The following is a 20,992-nucleotide window of genomic DNA, read 5'->3' as shown; positions in this document are numbered from 1 at the left end:
AGCTGTTCAACAGCTGTTCGCATGTTTCGTAACTGATGTAAACTTTTTTTTTATTACTGTTCCTTTAAATTATTGTATTGAAATATATATAATTCTTGGAGTCCATAACATTTGTATGTATTTTTTTTCACTAAGCATTTATTTTCAAGAGAATTCAACCAAGTTTGCTATAAACTGTCTCAACTTGTTTTAGAACATTACCTTCACTTGTCAATTCAATTGTCAGATTGACAGAAAAACAAAAATACTAACTCGTGTTGTGCGTGCAGTCTTTCTCCCCGTATTTCACTAGAAAGCTACATATAAAAATGAATTTACTACCTAAAAGCCACAAGGAATTCAGTGAGAAGGATTACTGGAATAAGTTTTTCAAGAAACGCGGAAATAAAGCATTTGAATGGTAGGTTATAATATGAAAGGTTTCAGGATCAATTTCTACACATTTTTATCCTGATTTGTCTAAAGAAGGTGTTTAAGTTATCTGTTCTTCTAATTTCCAGGTACGGCGAATACCTAGAACTGTGTTCACACCTGCACAAGTACATGAAACAGACTGATAACATTCTTATAACCGGATGTGGTAACTCGAGTCTCAGTGCTGATCTCTACGATGTTGGGTTCACGAACATTACCAATATTGACGTCGCGGAAGTCGTTATAAAGCAGATGAACAACATCAACGTACAGAGAACTAAGATGAAATTCCTTTGTATGGATGCACTGAACACTACTTTTCAAAATGAGGAGTTTAATGTTGTTTTAGATAAGGGAACTCTAGACGCGCTCATGCCTGACGATTCGAAAGAAACAAATGAGACCATAGACAAGTACTTTAGCGAGATAAAAAGAGTTTTGAAGCTTGGAGGTAGATTTGTTTGTATATCCTTGCTGCAAAGTCACATTTTAAATAAGTTGCTAGCAACTTTCTGTAATAAGTCCTGGATGTTTAGAGTGGTGAGATGCCATGAGGCGGAGGAGAAAAATGCAGAAAATGGAGATGGAACCACTTTGCCTGTATTTGTTGTAATTGCTACAAAGTTTAAAGAAATGCCACAATTGGTAAGCTTCTTGTACTTTTTCAAGAGTTATATTTTTATTTAAGTTTTATTCCTTTTAAAGTTGGGTTTTATGTTACAAAAATTACAAAAAATCACTGAACACAACACTAATACTATGAGATGATTATTAAATTTGTCTAGATAACATTAATGGGCCATTTTTAATTTTTTTAATTTAGGTATTTTTATATTCTTTCTTCTGAAAAACACAAGCTCTTTCGATCCTATTAGCGGAAATAGTGTCCCAAGATTTTTATTTCCATTCCATTACCATTTTTATTATAATTTTTTTTATCATATTACGATTAAATGAGCTTGTGATTCTGAACAAAAATAACTTAGAAATATCAAAATTTGAATAAAAAGCCTTCAAATATAACACGCCTGGTGAGTCTACTGCAACCTAGATCTAATAAAATAACTTACATTTCAGATAGCGGAGGTATGCCTGGCCGGAGACAAGATGCTGCGCCTAAAAACGGCTGAGGAGCTCCTGGAGTGCATCAAATCTGTACAGGACACAGCATTTGTGACCAACGGTCTAGCCAAAACTAGCCTTGATGATGAAGAGGTAAATTAGTTTTCAACTTTGCCCAACCTCTGTTATAGGGGTTCCCAACCTGTGCGCCGCGGCGCCCTGGTCGCCATACAGTAAAGAGGGGCGCCGTGAGGCAATCTTCCTCACCATGTTACCTATTGAAAAACCGCGGATAGAAAAAGATTGGGAACCCTGCTCTGTTCAATTTCAGCTGGGGTTTGGTGTTCTTGTATATATATGTACTCTTCCTGCTTTCCATTACTCGGGTATAAAAAAATAAACATCTTGTCAACGACGTCCATTGTTAGTTCTGCACTATTCTCATAGATGGCGCTGTCACATAGCGCTTCGATTAGTTCCGCTGTACTCCCATAGATGGCGCCATCACGTAGCGCTCCGCGAAGTTAGTTCGCGCTGTTAAGATTTTTCTCGGTTTGGTTGGGTCCGGCGCTCAGCTTTGCATCATCACTCTGGTTTCCCTTCAAAACGAATAAATCTTTCGCCTTTTACTAAAGATTTCCGTGGAGGGGAACACTCAAATGAGTCTAACTCAATTTTTTGTAGCCTCACGCTCGTGAGGCTCTATAAACGGTATAAAAATAAAATAGTTTCAACAACTCGCAAGTAAAAATTGAATGATATGATAACTTTTACTTCAAATTCCTATGACGACTTTGGTGGCACGCCTTGTCACTTCAAGGTCTATATGCAGAGTACTCTCATGCGGTTTTCATTCATTTAATTGCAGATGCAGACCATTGAGGTTACATTCACAATTCAGCCATCCGATCAAATAACGCAATGTAATGAAACTCGTATTCGTCTAAATGAGCCCTTAGCCTTGGCTGTCCGCTCATCTCACTGTCGCATTAGTAACGCAATATGCATTTATGCCTACAACTTTGGTAGGTTCTATTCTACAGGAGATATTTCCAAAATAAATAACATTATTTATAGGGATTTTTTTAAAGGGACTGGAGGACAGCGTCAGGCCCTGATTTAGAGACCTAGGGCCCCCTTCTCCATCTCAAAACCATTGCTAGGTTGCCTGGGACCCCAGGCACTTAGAGACCTAGGGCCCCCTTCTCCATCTCAAAACCATTGCTAGGTTGCCTGGGACCCCAGGCACTTAGAGACCTAGGGAACCCTTCTCCATCTCAAAACCATTGCTAGGTTGCCTGGGACCCAAGGCACTTAGAGACCTAGGGCCCCCTTCTCCATCTCAAAACCATTGCTAGGTTGCCTGGGACCCCAGGCACTTAGAGACCTAGGGCCCCCTTCTCCATCTCAAAACCATTGCTAGGTTGCCTGGGACCCCAGGCACTTAGAGACCTAGGGCCCCCTTCTCCATCTCAAAACCATTGCTAAGTTGCCTGGGACCCCAGGCACGCGCCTTGTGGCTCTAGGCGGAAAACCGGCCCTGAACAGCACCTGCTTGTGCGTGAAGTGACAATCTCAACAACTTAGATATTCCCCGCTCCAAAATCCGGCCTCCGTCACTTGAGGGCTTGGTCACTTTTTCTTTTGTACAGTCGCCATCAGATATATCGGAGCGGTCGAGGTGCTCAAAATATCTGAGCCAGGGATGTTGCAAATATTCGTATCCGCATCCGCATCCGCGGAACATCCGCATTGTTTTCAACATCCGCATCCGCATAAAATCGATGCAGAGCATCCGCATGATGCGGATGTCGACCAAGTCGGTAACAGGAACGTATTAGCAGTGGCGCCGGCGGTGTAAGTGCTAGGTAATTTCGTCATTATATATAACGAAATCGTCTAGATCCCGAAAAGTCGGCCTAGTTACTGTTTATTAAATAAAACGCACCTATATTCTTGCTGAAATACTAAACGTTTCGTTTTTTATAAATAAAAAATGCTAAAAATGTAATATTTGACGTTTTTAAAGTACCAAATCTTGACATCCGCATCCGCGGTTGTGAGGCTTTAAATATCCGCATCCGCGGATGTCAAAAAATCTGCGTCCGCAACATCCCTGATCTGAACACGCACTCTAGCGCCTTGACAATAGAGGAGTGTTCAGATACCTCTGCCGCTCCGATATATCTGATGGCGACTGTAGGTACATATATATCTATTTCAGATTATAACAATCTCAATTTAGGTCACAAAGTGGCAGACACTCCAATGCCCACGGTCCCTTTAAAGTTGACTTGACGATATATTTTTGCCACGATATATAACTAAGACATGTTTCCAGGTGTCCCTGGACCTGATGCAGCCCGGGAACGATTCCCCGCGTTACACTCTCTACGTGGTCGACCAGAAGCGATCACAAGCCGTCAACAAATATGCCGTGTTCATCGTGCCGCAGGGCAGGTAATGTGAAAGTTACTCTTTATATAGCGTGCATGAACTATAGGGGGCAGCATAGGAGCCATCAGAATTTTGGCGGGAGGCGTAGATGTGCAGTTTATGCTTCCGATGTAGCCCACAAGATGGCAGAATCCAGAACATACTATGCACAAGGAAACGTACGAAAACGGTAGATAGTAGCATTTGCTTTGGCAATGTACATGTTTATGTTTCCGATTCATGCCACAATATGGCAGAGTGGCAGACTCTCCAACGCGCACGGTCTTCAATTTAGGTATATTACAATACAATGCCCTTATAAATGTCAGAAACTCCCACCGGTTCAAACCCTACCCCGAGAAATATAGTTTTAAAAAGTGTATGTGATAGGCCTCCTCTTTGTTCCATATGTATCTATTGCAAAGCTTAGCTAATGACCTATGTATCATCAAAGAGAATATAGTGTAAAGAGACGGATTGCCAAAGTAAATTATGTAGCCACTGTAAATTCACTGCCATCTTTCGACAGAACATAAAACTGTTAGAACGCCATTTGACTTTGATCCTTATTCTTTAATTGATATGTGTTAACTTATTAAATATTAATATTAACGCCATCGACTCGACTATAGGCCAAAGGTATGGTGCAATCTTTTCGAGCGATGGCGCCATAACCTTCAGCCTACTCTCGAGTAGATGGCGTTAATAACAAGTTAACACATATCAGTGAAAGAATAATGATCAAAGTCAAAAGGCGTTCTAACAGTTTTAATCGTCTGTCGAAAGATAGCAGTAAATGTAATGTAGCTACATAATTTACCATGACAGTAACTCTCTATTTCAAATTCTCTTTGGTATCATGATATCACTACTTAGATATACAGAACCCTAACATCGTTTGTAAACTCACTCCCGCCGCGAATCTTGTTTACTTCCCCACTCCCACTCTAACGCGTATAATTTGCTCATTTCAACACTATCAAAATATGTTCCAGCGTATTTTTGTAGCAGCTATTTGTGAACTGCTATAAAAATACGCTTTGTACCTAAAGAAACATGCGTATTAATGACTAAAGAGCGTATGTGGACTAGGATGACGTGTTCTCCTTACCCGAAGGCCACGGATTTAATTTTTTCACTAATAATGTGTTAAATTGGTTAAATGTCAAATGTCGTATATATCAAGGGTCATCATTCTGCTACCACCTAGGGAGAGTGGTGTCTCTTGAGACAAGACAAGTGTCACGTACGCTTATAAAGAAGCACCAGCCAGTTATAATTACGTTTGTTTGTGCGAACACAATAAATATTTTTTTTATCATCAGACCTTGTACTTTACAGGTGATTTAAGGGGCTACCCCACGCCAATGACCTTCGATCTGAATCCCTTATTTTTATAATGTTTTTTGTAGCTTATTATATTAACAGCAACGGCTTTAAGCAATATAATAACCCATATTTACTTCAAAGTTCATTGTCTTCGAGATATTTGGCATTAAAGTTGAATAATTTTAGGCTAAAAACTGGTTTTCTGGCCATAACTTTTGTGTTAATTAGTTTAAAATTAAAACACTGGACACGTTTTTCGAGACGTCAAAGACGAACCCAAATATGTAGATTTCGTACATGTAAGATCCTTCACTGCAAACTAGATACGAAAAAAGTGTTTTATTAGACAATGTTTAAAAAATAAGTTTTTGGCAAAAAAATCATTTTTGGTACAAGCTTTTATCGCTGACTGTACTTTTCTTACGACAGACAACTAATACTCATCGAGACAATTCTAAAAACCCCTTACACAATTAGGTTGCGTTGTTTAATCACAGAGTTCCTATGGCCACCTCCTGTCTCCATCATCAGATCACCTCGATGATACCATAATATTGCATTGTCATCCGATTTATACATGCATGCAAAATTTCAGCTCAATCGGAAACCGGGAAGTGGATCAAATTTAACTTGCAAGATTTGATTACAGACAGACAGACAACGGTCAGGTGAAACTAAATAAAAGCTTGTAAAAATAAGTCTTCATTTCAGTCAAAATCCGGTGGACAAAACCGGAGATAAAAGATTGAAAAACCGATAACCGTTTGTCTTATAATTCTATCTATAGTGCAAAAAAGGAGATACGATTCCAAACTTGTCAAAAATCGATGAAAATCTCGGGTAGCCCCTTAAGGTATTTAAGCAGCATCTATGATCTAGCGACAGCGCCGCTCGTGGCTATACAAACCGATCCTTGAACGGCATAATCGCCCCCATTTGTGACAAGTAAAATAAAGGCTTAATGCCATGAAAAAAATCACAGGGAAACTCGACTATATTTGCAAGGGAGATCTTCAACCAAAACCATAAAAGTTTAAAGTTGGCTTGATAGCAAAAAAAATCACGATAAATATGTCTAATTTTTATTTTCTTTATTATATATATTATTATCTCATCTTAAGTTAGGTTATTTATAAATATAAAAGTAAAATTTAAAAACACCTACAAAACAATAAAAATTTATATAAACACATTATAAAAAACCTAACCTAGGGTGCCGCCAGCAGCGGGGCAAGGCCCAAGCTACCGGTGGTCAGGGCTGCAGAGAGAGGAACCGGCGGACTATCCGCGCCGTGTCCAAGATCACCGCCTTCTGCATCTGACCCTTGATCCAACCACCTAATTTTTATTTATTATTAGTTGTATTATAGGTACAGTCGCCATCAGATATATCGGAGCGGCCAAGGTGCTCACAAATATCGGAACACGCCTCTATTGTCAGGGCGTTAGAGCGCGTGTTCAGATATTGTGAACACCTTGGCCGCTCCGATATATCTGATGGCGACTGTACATAAGGAGGTCGCGGGTTCAAACCCCGGCTCGTACCAATGAGTTTTTCGGAACTTATGTACGAAATATCATTTGATATTTACCAGTTGCTTTTCGGTGAAGGAAAACATCGTGAGGAAACCGGACTAATCCCCAATAAGGCCTAGTTTCCCCTCTGGGTTGGAAGGTCAGATGGCAGTCGCTTTCGTAAAAACTAGTGCCTACGTCAAATCATGGGATTAGTTGTCAAGCGGACCCCAGGCTCCCATGAGCCGTGGCAAAATGCCGGGATAACGCCAGGAAGAAGAAGTATTATAGGTACATAATTACCTATTGTAAATTGCGAAAGTAACTTTTTGTCTGTCTGTATGTTACCTCTTCACGCTTAAACTGCTGAACCGATTTGGTACCTATGGAGATATTTTTGGCCTTGAGAAATAATATAGGGTATTTTTTTTCAATCATCATCATCATCATCATCCCACACAAATGAAGTCGCCGACGAAAGCTAATAGTAGTATGATTTTAGTATTAAAATAGTGATATAGCCGAGGGATCGGACCGGAAGAGCAAAATTATTTTCATCACACTCGCTCAGTAAATGTGGAATTGCACGCAGGTTTAGCGGGAGTTATAGAAAAAGCGTTCTCCCTAGGGAGTTCTTATGAAGTTTCTAGTGCCATAATTAACAGTTTTTGTCTTTATACTTAATTTTTGTATCGCAAGTGTGATGAAAAACATTGTGTGTAACTCGGGGCGTAATAATATTGCAAACTCGAGTCTATAAATCGCTCCGGCAAGCCGTCGCGATTTAACTTACTCTCGTTTGCAATATTCATCTTAAGCCCCATGTTGCACAATGTATAACAGAAGTAGGCATTATAAGTATTTCCAGAATAATTGTCATAAGCTGATAAGGTGGGGTAAGACTAACATAGTTTATTGTGCTCGGGGCAAGACAAACAGTATGAGGATTCCCATACAAGTGATAGTCTTATCCCACCTCACCTTATAAAAGGTTGGCGCGATGGCCATGTCTTTTGTTTCTTTCTAATTCCCTGGCCATACATTCGTTTCCTAAGGGTTCAAATACCTTTAAACGAGCAATTCTTGTATACTTATTTATTTATTTATATATATATTTCGGGGAGCTCGGAAACGGCTCTAACGATTTCGATGAAATCTACTATATGAGGGTTTTGGGGGCGAAAAATCGATCTAGCTAGGTCTTATCTCTGGGAAAACGCGCATATTTGAGTTTTTATATGTTTTCCGAGCAAAGCCAGGCGTGGCTCACTCGACGATTTCGTCGCTTTGCAACAGGTAGCTACAAGTACATCCGTTCCACACCAATGGGGTTGGCAACTGTCAAAGGTTTGCATAGATGGCGCCATCATAGCTTGCCCCTTTTTCTATGAGATTTGGCTTAAAGGGCTGGCATCCAGGGTATTAAAAAAACAAAAAATTGACACAATTCTAGGGATTGACAGGGCAAGCTATGATGGCGCCATCTGCTAAAAACTTCCACCGGCCAACCCCATTTTGGTGGCCAGCCATAAGCCGCGCGTGGCGCTGTCGCCACCTAGCGGCCATATCTTTCCTGATCGTAACAGGCGCGTTTTGTTAGAGAGTGAGTCTTCTGTACCTAGTACTATTATTTATTATGTGGCAAAGCTCGGTCTCCCAGATATTTATTATTAACATAGGTCGGTTTAGTTCTGAAACCGGCCTGTTTCCGTAGTTCCGATTGTTTACTCGCGAAGTCCTGCGCAATATTTTTAGGTTATGTTTGTACGAGAGCTGGATCGTTGCCACACGCGCCTACGGGCAACGTAGGGTTGCCAGATCGAAAGGCGCTATTATCGGGAAAAAATATCAATTTTTCGGGATTTTGGGACTTAAGTCGGGAAAAAAAACATTCAAATTAAAGTAATTGTATTAAAAGCAACGATATTTTACATTATTGGCACTACGTCCGCTGCTCTGCATATAGACGTTTTTATACATAAAAATAGTATAAATTCTTTGAGATCTTGAACAAACAAAAAAAATGTCTTCGACGCGGGTCGCTTGCTCGGTCGACGACAGTTCGGAATGTGAAATTATTGTTTTATAACGTGAAGCTGTTTTTCGGGACAATTTTCACTTTGTCGGGAATCGGAAACACATGCTAAAAATCGGGAGGATCCCGTCAAATCCCGACCATCTGGCAACCCTAGGGCAACGCCCCGTGATCTCACTAGTGTTTACACCTGATGTAGGTGTGTTAAGGCCCTTTTCATACGATCTTTCGTTGAGCTCTACGAACTTTAACCTCCTGAGACTAAATGTACATTACAATGTACATATTCGTGCAATCTAATTTTAACCTTTCATGAACTAAATAAAGTAGCGTTTCTTTTGATTAATTCCTTTTTATAACATACGAAACTCGTTCTAATTTACTTATAGAATAAGGCTCAAATTAAAACTATATATGGTGGGTCTTACGAGGTCAAAGCTCTTATTAACAGTTTTGAATGTTTCACGGATTTCACGGTTAGTTTCACTAGACTTATATCGACCGGGATATAAAAGAGAAAAAAAGGAAAAAAAGGAAGGAAAGGAAGAAAGGAAGGAAGGGGGAAAGGTAATCACGGTTCATATCCCATTCCATATAAGTCTAGTTTAAAGCTCTTTCGATTTAGATCCAAATGTAGAGTTTTATATTTACTGATATGTGCCGTCGGAAAGTTTCTAAAATTGCGAAATTGCCACATGGAAAATTTTCAGAAAGCTTCTCATATTTTTGTGTGGGAATTGAGTCGCACTCGCGCACGAAGGGTTCCGTACCATTACGCAAAAAACGGCAAGAAATCACGTTTGTTGTATGGGAGCCCCACTTAAATATTTATTATATTCTGTTTTTAGTATTTGTTGTTATAGCGGCAACAGAAATACATCGTCTGTGAAAATTTCAACTGCCTAGCTATCACGGTTCATGAGATACAGCCTGGTGACAGACAGACAAACGGACGGATAGACAGACGGACGTACAGCCGGGGGGGTGTCACTACGCAGTTTAGGTACATTTGGCCGGCGCCCTCCCGGGCAGGGCAGGCGTATGGCAGTGGGCTGCCGCTCGACCGCACGATAGTCGTGTCACGTGGCGCTCGCGCAAAGAAGATTCACCGTTCGTGCGCGGTTATAAGTTTCAATTTTGTTGCAGGCGGCGACTATAGGTATAATTTTATACCTAAAGCTGACTTTTCTGAAGGAGTGAATTTTCTGTACGGTAGTACTATTAGTTATTCTGTGGTACAGCGGAGTCTTAGTAATTGGGCGTTTTCAGAAATAAATATTGAAATCCTGATTCTTTCACAGCTGGACGTTCTTGGGCTCATTCTACTCAGAATCGACAACATTCTCCATTCCACCAGTAAAAAAAGATGTCCCAAAATGTCCATTCCATTACGTCACGTTTTAGTATGATATTTTTTTTCACTTGTATGTGCGTGACGTAGTGGAATGTACACTTTTCATACAAATTTTTGGGATATTTTATTTTATCATCAGAATTGAATATGCTAGTGATTCTGAGTTGAAAGAACCCAACAACACCGGGATCTGTGAGAATCGGGTTTTCGATATTTATTTCTGAAAACGCCCAATTAGGGTCCCGTTTTTACCCTTTGGGTACGGAACCCTAAAAAACCGTGCGTATGAAAATAACAACAACATTAGGTAGGACACATGTGTAAGGGCCCTTAGCGTCTCGTACTGACGCGTATCCTGCAGCCAATATAATATGTGTTGTGCGGTTTAACACGCCAGTACGTTACAGTTCTTCCCTATCGAAACACCTTGCCAGTGTATTCATAATTTAAGTGGATGGTTTTTTTTTACTGAGAAAAATTAAGGAGTTAATTAACTCCTTTACAAATTTGTCAAGCTAAAATATTCTTAAAATCCAGTTTGTATTATTAATAGTGAGTATTAAATACACTGATAACTTTTAATTGTAGTAATTTAAAGGATTTACAGGTGCAAAACATATCTTAAAATTTAATTGCAGTTAGTTTTAAAGCGCAACATTTTTTAGAAAGAGTAGGTAACCTTTCAGTCTACGCGGAATCCCATACCTAAAGTTTCATCTCATTATTTCATTTTACCTTTTTTTTTATTTCACATTTTAATTGTTAATTGATAAATGTATATTTTTAAATCTCAAACATTGCACATTATCACATTATCCCTTAGTGTGTGTGTAGCACTTAGAGCGTCCCTCAATTGCCTGAATACCATATGACCCACAGACCACCATTCGACCTTTCATATTTTCCCTGAAAGGGACATTTTCATTAGGGTTTTTGCCTACAAAAATAGGGCTCCGAATATTATTATTGGGGAATTTTCTCTAGTACCTATAACATACACTCACCCTGGCTTTTGCGTTAATCGGGTTTAAAAACCGGCCAAGTGCGAGTCGGACTCGCGCACGAAGGGTTCCGTACCATTACGCAAAATAAGGCCAAAAAAAATCACGTTTGTTGCATGGAAGCCCCACTTAAATATTTATATTATTTTGTTTTTAGTATTTGTTGGTATATCGGTAACAGAAATACATCATCTGTGAAAATTACAACTGTCTAGCTATCACGGTTCATGAGATACAGCCTGGTGACAGACAGACGGACAGAGGAGTCTTAGTAATAGGGTCGCGTTCTTACCCTTCGGGTACGGAACCCTAAAAACAACACCGGTATTCACCGCAACCGATACATTTATTTCGCCCATTTATATAAAATATATGTCGAGGTGAGAACACCTCATATCTGGAAGACGAATAGCCTAATTTGTCTAAGTCCGTCTATTTCGGGCCTGCCGGCCTAGCCAAGGTTACAATCGCTATCGCTTCGACAACGAAAAGCATTATGTCTCTCTATCACTCTTCCATAGTAGTGCGACAGTGACAGTTGCGTTTCGATCGCTACGAAGCGTAAGCGATCGGCATCTTGGCTACGCGGCCTGGCCTGGTCTAAAATATGACTGCGTCCAAATATGATGGCTCGCGTCATAAACATGAATGATCACGCCTACAGGTGTGCAACAGAATAAACATGTTTTCTTCGCTTTTTTTCTCGTAAGTTCCATAAACATGTTTTTAATTTTTCAGTAAACAATCCAATCTCACGCCGATGCTTTAGCAAAATATGACGCATCTTAAAATTATGCATTTCCATTTCAAAGCCAAAAGGAAGGGTTATATGACTTAGTCTAAGATACCTACATACTGTGTTCGACTCGACATGTGTCGTGTATTTCACTATAATACATTGAAACCGTAGTAGATTTTGATTAATGTGATATCATACGATTCGTCTTTATCCTCGTAAGAGCCAGGGCAATTATTACGCTTGTGAATTTGGAACCGTATTTTATTCCTAGAACCTTATTTTTATAAGAGTTATAGGTATTTATACGCCCAGCCGCAGAATTGCAAGGCAATTTATAAATGGATTCATTCATAAAGAAGATGCAATTTTGCAGCTCGCTGTACAAGTACGCGGGGCGGAGACTTGTCGAGTTTATAGTCGTCACATTTTTAATCGACTTTCACAAACTTGTCTTTATAGTCTACTAATGAAGATGGCGAAGACTGAAAAAATCCTAAATGCTTATTTTTTCCAGGGAATCTGACTGGCTCTTTGGGACCCCACAAGGTCGTCGTCAACTCCAAGACTCGGCCCGCTTCGCGAGGCTCGTGGTGGCTGTGCTGCGTCGCGGACATACCTTCAGCAACCTCGACGCCGTTAAAGAGGAACTAGCGCATTCTGCTAAGATGCTGATACCGCATGGTTTTATTGGACAGGTCTGTAACATTATCGACAATGATTAGATCTCCTGAGCCTGTCCCCTCCCCTGACCCTGGCTTTTACCGTGATCATAGAGTAACATAAGTAAAGAAAGAATGGTAACTCCATCAGTTTTCTTTCCAAAAGTTACTTAGAGATTCCATAGTAGCAAAATTGTTTTGACAGTTCGAAAAATGAAACAGATTTGACTAATAGTCAAATACCTTATTATGTATGTTCCAGATCCCGTTTCTCTCGCTCGGCAGCGACGTCGGCAGCCGCGTCACCGTCCATGCCGGCTCCTCCAAGCTGTCCGGTGACTACGTTATAGAAGATGTTGACATAGACGGCGTCCCGTACCGCCGGCTCGTGTTCATGGACAACCAGTTCCTGGTGCAGAGCGAGGCTAAGCTGAAATCTAGTCAGTACGCTTTTATCTATACATATAATAAAGCTGAAGACGGTCGAAAGTCTGTACATGGAAGATATTTGAAAAAAAGTTGGCTGGGGATACTTAGAATCGATAACAGAACACGTTCCAAAAGTTTTTAGAATTTTTGTCTGTTTGTCTGTTTATTTGAAAGCGCATCACGTGAAAACGGCTGAACGGATTTTGATGAAAACTTTACTAATCTGTCGAGAAAATCCCCGGCCAGGTTATAGGCTATAAAAATTCAACCCCTAAAAGGGGGGTAGCCACAACACTCGATTGACTTAAGTTTGCTACTTAGGAAGGAGGGGCAAACTTTTTTCAAATATGTGCTACCACTATTGAGTACCCTGGAAAACTAACAGATGGCGCTGAATTTAATACATTGTGACATGAATAAGCCACCGAGGAAAGATTTTGCCAAATTAACTAAGTTTAGAACACGGGGTACGGATATCAACAAAAATAATTGAATAATCGAACGAGCGAGCGAAGCGAAGCGAAATTCTTACATTCGACTTTGAACACGCGGCTGGCTAGCGGCACGTCCCGGCATTTCGAGGTTTTTAAGCTGAACTGTCAGAAGATAGTTTGATACTCAATAACTTAAGTAAATTTGTTCTAATTTAAATGAAATTGGGTAAACGTGTAGTTGAGGGCATTATATTTTAGTCATTAAATTATGAGCAGGCTCGATCAAGGGGTTATTGAGCTAGAAGAGCTTAGAAGGCCAAAAAGCTGTTTGTGAGAGGTCTTGCTATTCTGGTCATTTTTTTGCAAGTAGCATGGTCGAGTTTAGTATCAAATGAAAGTGCTCGACTTACACTTTTATAATATCGTTTTTAAATTTACCATTTTGAAATAATTAGCAAGATAAAAATAAAATAGAATAAACATAATATATGTATTTGACATTTGACAGGAAATATTTCGGCATAGCATAGATGCCGTTTATTTTAATCTCTATGGTGGTGACATAAATCCAGGGGAGGGACAGCCGTATACGAAGCCCTTTATTCGAAAAAATAGCGCCATCTATATAACTTAACGCTAAACTTGTAAATGGCGCTTCAAAATTGATGCAAAATAGCAAATTTTGTCAGTAGAAAAAGGCGCGAAACTCAAATTTTCTATGAGACCATATCCCTTCGCGCCTAAATTTTTTCTACTGACAAGATCTGCTTGGCCAACTACATATATTATACATACTACTCTTTGCTTAAATCTATCAGTTAAGGGCTCCACAGACCTTGCAATAAATCCACGCGATATTTGATCCATTGCCGCCTAAAGAGCGACATAAAATAGTAGAAATTAAATAAAATGGAACTCAAAAATGTGCATACTAAATTGTTGCAATGTGTAAGCATCTTACGTCAAAAATGTGACAGTTACGTAGAAAGTGGCGCGGGAAATTTTATGTCTCACTATACGATTACCTAAGTAAGTGCTACAAAGTCAATCGCTATATAATTTTTGGTTAACCGCGAGTTCTCAGTTCGGGGCGAACTACTAGTTATTTTGATTTAATAAATTAATAATACCTAATCGTAATTATAAGGTGGGTACTTTGGAAAAAAAACATTGACCTCTGTCATTTGCAGTGCCGGATTAACCCTTTTAGTCAAAATAAGTAATTGCTTAGGGCACCACGTCCAGGGGGCACCAAAACCGTAGGCAAAAAAAGCGCAGGCTGCATCAGCATTGCAGTCGTCGTGGAGTAGGTACCTACATGAAACTTTTATACGTGTACAAGTATCCATCTAATAACGTCCCATCCCTTCTCTGTATAAAATCCTGGATTCGCGCCTGGTTGGGACTAAAAGTAAAAATGTACAACTTTCTATCAAACTGCGTTTTTTATATCGAAAAATTTTCGCTCTTGCTTCGCGCGCGTTTTCAGTAACATTCTAAGATATGATAAAGGTGACATTCGGGTGGCGACTGCAGTAGCATTACTCTGTTGCAACGTTACTGCTGCAGTACTGTCAATTTTCGTAATAAAATGATGTGACTGATTTCCATACTAAAAGTAAAAATTAACAACTGTCTATCAAATTGCGTTTTTATATCGATAAATTTTCGCGCTCGCTTCGCTCGCGTTTTCAATGACTTTCTGAGGTATGGCGACTGCAGCAGCATGACTCTGTTGCAACGTTATACTGCTGCAGCACTGTCAATTTTCGTGATAAAATGATGTGACTAATTTCCATTCTCAGCTATAATGCGGCAATGAACGTCACTCAAGTAACCAAAAAAATTCAATGTAATCTCGATGACCCTAGGGAGAGGGGGCACCATGGTCTAGAAATGCTTAGGGCATCAAAACGGTACTGGTCGTTTGCGGAGTCAAACGATTTGGGACTCGCATTTAATACGCATTTCCATGCCTTCCAGAAAAAAATCCAATCATTCGCGAAAGTCTCGCAACGCATTGAGGTTACAAGGGGCACGTGGTCTTCCTCAGGAGTCTGAAGAAGACCACAGTGAGTGGCGCTCTAGCCAGGCAGGCCGCTTCGCTTTCGCTCGCGCGCGTATACCTTACTGTAGGTATCGTCCGATATACATCTACTACTCTGTCGTTTAAATCACGTGTAAAATTTGAATAAGGGCGAAAAAAACTATTGATTTTAGTTGAGTGAAGTTTTAGTTTTTAGAAGAAACTATTGAGTGTAGTTTTATTTAGTGGTACCTAATTGTAAAATATTTTATCTGGACTGCAGTCCTCTAGCACAGCGGTCGGCAACCTTTTAGCAGCCAAGGGCTACATAGCAGTTAACGAAGTGGACGCGGGCCGCACTTTGTATTTGTATTTGTATTTATATATTAATATTTATGACGTTATTAGACATTGTCATTTGTCAATATTACATACAAAATAGCCAGGGAGGCTCGCGGGCCGCAAGTGAGAGGTTCGCGGGCCGCTGGTTGCCGACCGCTGCCTAGCATATCCATTTGTCAACTTTACTTCAAGTTCCGCCTCCAGGGGAGAGGGAGAGAAATTAGGATTAGTAATTAGCCGCTTACTGACAGACCGAATTCCACGCGGGCGGAGCCGCGGGCACAGCTAGTGATAAAATATACATAAATTCTTGGGTAGTCCGTGAAGTCCGTCCATTCAGTTCAGGGTGATAGGAATCCGGCAGTTTCACTAGACCTTATAAAACAAAGTCCCCCGCCGCGCCTGTCTGTTTGTATGTATGTTCGCGATAAACTCAAAAGCTAATGAACCGATTTTCATGCGGTTTTTACCTATCAATAGGGTGATTCTTGAGGAAGGTTTAGGTGTATAATTTGATAAGGTTTTGTGCAACCCGTGTTGCCCCTTGAATAGTACTTTCGTACTGTATTATGGGATAAGAAAATATCCTATGTCCTTTTCCATCTTATAAACTATCTGTGTGCCTCATCAAAAGACGTTTTGCTTGAAAAAAAAAAACATATAATAGAATTTGAATACACTTGTGAATTTTGTTATTATTTTTTAGAGTTAGACCAAGAAAAGTCTGCAGCGATTTTAATAGCCCACGCAGTGCAACTGTTATTTTAAATGTCAAACTTCTATGAAATTATGACGTATGAATAACATTTGCACTGCGTGGGCTATCAAAATCGTTGCAGACTTCTCTTGGTCTAACTCTATGATAGTCTCATTTTAATTACAGTGAAAAAGAAGAACAAAACCAAACTAGTGGTCGACTTCGGCCACATCTCCCCCTACCACTCCTTCATGTGCGTCGGCGCCTACCTCAACCCCCCCAAAATGGCCGTCTTCGGCCTGGGAGGGGGGGGACTGTGCATGTTCCTGAGGAAATGCTTAGGAACCGAAGTGATCGCTGTGGAGATCGACCCCAGCATGCTGGAGATCGCGAAGGATCATTTTGAGCTGAAATTGGACGATGGGATGAAGGTGGAAATCAAAGATGGCGTGGATTTTTTGAAGGACGAGGCTGACAGGGGTATGTTTTTGGGTGGATCAACTTTGTTTTGTTATTCTGGGTCGGTGTTCGAAAGCTTTAAAGGTAGAAATTAAATTCTAAATATCAAACACAACCGCTCTGTAATTAGGCCAGTCAAATTAGATCCAAAAAAGCGTTTTGAGGAATTAATTCTTCACTAAACTTGGATCGACAAAACCACTCGATGTAGAAGGAACCCACCATCAATGTTATTACAATGTCACTACCAGCAAGGTTGTTGTGGATCAGACACTGGTGAAAACAATTTCGGAACTTAACACGATTATACAAAAAATCAAGAAATTCAAATTGGCGGCCATTATTTACAAACTTTGACTACGAATTCATATTAATTAAGGTATCTCTCGGATTCTGAGATGTCAATTTTTATCATGATTAGAGCAAATTTCCCGTCTGACGTACCGTTTTTGAACTACAAGCAAAAAACTGAAAAAGAGCAAAACTTTTCCACAACTCCTGGAATGGGGCAAACTCGGATTACACTAATTTAGAATCAAATGAAGGTATTACGACGATTTCCAGCTTGCTGGGAATGAATTCCTGGAAAAAACTAATTTCACTGGCCTAAATCCGGCTTTGGGCTTTGTAAGCTGCCAGATTCTAGAACGGAATTGTGTAGAACGGCATAGAGGAAAATGAAGACCCCGTTTAAATAAAGAAGCGGCCGTTCACTATCGTCTTCAATCGATCAATCAATAATTTTATCGCAAGAACATTGTTAAATTAAGTACTATTGTACTTATATGATAACATTTTAAAAAACCGTGTCTCATGTTCTACTAGAGAAGGCATGCAATATTTACAATATATCCCTTAACACTTTGAATGCACGAAGGTTTATATTGGGCTGTAGCCGCGCGCGTCAGTGTACGTCTTTGGCGATTAGCGGTCAAAGGGTTAATAAGTAATAACAGAAAAATTTTATATGCTTTACGAGTCTGCGTGACACATTTTATTTATCCATTGTATTTATTGTTTCAGGCACCCAGTACACAGTGGTGATGTTGGACATGGACAGTAAGGACAGGACGGTGGGGCTGTCGTGTCCGCCGAGACAGTTCCTACATGACGAGCAACTAGCGAGGGTCAAACGAATACTTACTAATGACGGTGAGATATTATTGTCTACTCTAGCACTTCAATACGTCCATTAACTGACTGCCACAAGTATACAGTGATGTTTGACATGGACAGTAAGGACAGGACGGTGGGGCTGTCGTGTCCGCCGAGACAGTTCCTTCATGACGAGCAACTAGCGAGGGTCAAACGAATACTTACTAATGACGGTGAGATATTATTGTCTACTCTAGCACTTCAATACGTCCATTAACTGACTGCCACAAGTATACAGTGATGTTTGACATGGACAGTAAGGACAGGACGGTGGGGCTGTCGTGTCCGCCGAGACAGTTCCTTCATGACGAGCAACTAGCGAGGGTCAAACGGATACTTACTAATGACGGTGAGATATTATTGTCTACTCTAGCACTTCAATACGTCCATTAACTGACTGCCACAAGTATACAGTGATGTTTGACATGGACAGTAAGGACAGGACGGTGGGACTATCGTGTCCGCCGAGACAGTTCCTGCATGACGAGCAACTAGCGAGGGTCAAACGAATACTTACTAATGACGGTGAGATATTATTGTCTACTCTAGCACTTCAATACGTCCATTAACTGACTGCCACAAGTATACAGTGATGTTTGACATGGACAGTAAGGACAGGACGGTGGGGCTGTCGTGTCCGCCGAGACAGTTCCTTCATGACGAGCAACTAGCGAGGGTCAAACGAATACTTACTAATGACGGTGAGATATTATTGTCTACTCTAGCACTTCAATACGTCCATTAACTGACTGCCACAAGTATACAGTGATGTTTGACATGGACAGTAAGGACAGGACGGTGGGACTATCGTGTCCGCCGAGACAGTTCCTGCATGACGAGCAACTAGCGAGGGTCAAACGAATACTTACTAATGACGGTGAGATATTATTGTCTACTCTAGCACTTCAATACGTCCATTAACTGACTGCCACAAGTATACAGTGATGTTTGACATGGACAGTAAGGACAGGACGGTGGGGCTGTCGTGTCCGCCGAGACAGTTCCTTCATGACGAGCAACTAGCGAGGGTCAAACGGATACTTACTAATGACGGTGAGATATTATTGTCTACTCTAGCACTTCAATACGTCCATTAACTGACTGCCACAAGTATACAGTGATGTTTGACATGGACAGTAAGGACAGGACGGTGGGGCTGTCGTGTCCGCCGAGACAGTTCCTTCATGACGAGCAACTAGCGAGGGTCAAACGAATACTTACTAATGACGGTGAGATATTATTGTCTACTCTAGCACTTCAATACGTCCATTAACTGACTGCCACAAGTATACAGTGATGTTTGACATGGACAGTAAGGACAGGACGGTGGGGCTGTCGTGTCCGCCGAGACAGTTCCTGCATGACGAGCAACTAGCGAGGGTCAAACGAATACTTACTAATGACGGTGAGATATTATTGTCTACTCTAGCACTTCCATACGTCAATTAAGAGCCCATCAACGTGCACACTAGCGCCACTGCTAAATAATCGAGATTATTTAAATTTAACGAAAGATATTTAAAAAAGGGGGCCGCTACGTACTGTATTATGTATTTAAGTACCTTTTGAATACATCAGACTAGTTTTTATGTTGCTGGATTCGACAATCTATGCGTCCAAAGTTAAAACGGCCGTTTTTGTTTTGAGTTCTTAGATAGTTAAATACATAATACAGTACGTAGGGGCCCCCTTTTTTAAATATCTTTCGTTAAATTAGATATATGGATAAATGATCTATTATTTTTTTAGAACGCCATATGACTTTGACCCATGTTAAATTCATACAACGCCATCTAGCCGAGTATAGGCCAAAGGCCATCTATTCGGGAATGACTTCTTCCGAGGCACGGTTTTTCCTTAGACTTTACTTATCTTATACGGAGTTACATATATCTTAGCGTCCAGGCGGCTTAGCACGGTCGCGTTTTTATCCCTTGTCACCATGCCTGTCACGTTCTAACAAGTATGTAAGTGCGAAAGGGACGCGCATAGTGATAGTCGATAAAAATGGAACCGTGCTGAGCCCGCTGTACTCTTCGTGCGCGAGTCCGACTCGCACTTATTATTTATATACAAACCTTTTACAGGCCACTTCATCCTCAATCTCGTCTGCCGAGACAACGCACTACACGACTCCATCATACAAACCCTCAAACAACACTTCACGCACCTCATCACCGTGAAGCTATACGAAGAGGTCAACGAAATCATCTTCGCGACCAATGGCGAAGCGTACTCTACTGAGAAGTTAGAGGAGGCAGCGAAAGGGTTGAATGCTCTTTGCAGACAGAAAGGGTTAAATAGGATAAAGTGTGTGGATTTGAAGGACTTTTTGCAGTCGATTAGTATAGTTTCCTAGTGTTTAATACTAGATGTCGCTAGTAGTACATAAACTACATTTACTTAAATTGTTATTGTAAATTTTAATATAAGTATAGTTAATAAAATTAATGCATTTAATGCTGTTTTCTCTTTGCCATGTCATCCTTTATCACTACACCTTATAAAACAAAGTCCCCCGCCGCGTCTGTCTGTTTGTATGTTTGTATGTTCGCGATAAACTCAAAAAGTACTGGACGGATTTTCATGCGATTTTCATTTATCAATAGAGTGATTCTTGAGGAAGGTTTAGGTGTATATAATATGTTAACCCGTGCGAAGCCGGGGCGGGTCGCTAGTATCATACAAAACCTCAAACAGCGCTTCAAGCATCTCATCACCGTGAAGCTATATGAAGAGGTCAACGAAATCCTCTTCGCGACCAATGGCGAAGCGTACTCTATTGAAAAGTTAGAGGAGGCAGCGAAGGGGTTAAATGCTGTTTGCAGACAGAAAGGGTTAAATAGGATAAAGTGTGTGGATTTGAAGGACTTTTTGCAGTCGATTAGTATAGTTTCCTAGTGTTT

At 40.5% G+C, this 20,992-nt stretch overlaps 1 protein-coding gene and 1 non-coding gene across 2 annotated transcripts; both read left to right on the top strand.

Annotated features, from left to right (window-relative positions):
* The first annotated feature begins 190 nt into the window (after positions 1–190).
* LOC134791021 (eEF1A lysine and N-terminal methyltransferase homolog) lies at positions 191–20,511 on the top strand. The gene is made up of 9 exons (XM_063762070.1): positions 191–400; positions 501–1,059; positions 1,492–1,629; positions 3,818–3,936; positions 12,400–12,580; positions 12,807–12,984; positions 16,659–16,952; positions 17,955–18,083; positions 20,174–20,511. Exons 1-9 carry the CDS (start codon positions 309–311, stop codon positions 20,443–20,445), a joined length of 1,962 nt encoding a protein of 653 aa, XP_063618140.1. The 5' UTR covers positions 191–308; the 3' UTR covers positions 20,446–20,511.
* Positions 2,062–2,178, top strand: LOC134791158 (U5 spliceosomal RNA). Its single transcript, XR_010144275.1, has one exon. It is a non-coding gene; the product is annotated as a U5 spliceosomal RNA (small nuclear RNA).
* Positions 20,512–20,992: the final 481 nt, after the last annotated feature.

This window comes from Cydia splendana, chromosome 5, assembly GCF_910591565.1.
Source record: "Cydia splendana chromosome 5, ilCydSple1.2, whole genome shotgun sequence".
Lineage (NCBI taxonomy): Eukaryota > Metazoa > Arthropoda > Insecta > Lepidoptera > Tortricidae > Cydia > Cydia splendana.
The sequence above is the reverse complement of the archived record's forward strand: the minus strand, read 5'-3'. Positions and strand labels throughout refer to the sequence as shown.

What these genes read in the sequence shown, in the direction of transcription:
- LOC134791021 (XM_063762070.1), top strand. Translation starts at nt 309, where the DNA reads ATGAATTTACTACCTAAAAGCCACAAGGAATTCAGTGAGAAGGATTAC. An exon ending in TTAAAGAAATGCCACAATTG is followed by an intron (nt 1,060 to 1,491) that starts GTAAGCTTCTTG and finishes CTTACATTTCAG; the next exon opens with ATAGCGGAGGTATGCCTGGC. An exon ending in ACGAATACTTACTAATGACG is followed by an intron (nt 18,084 to 20,173) that starts GTGAGATATTAT and finishes AACCTTTTACAG; the next exon opens with GCCACTTCATCCTCAATCTC.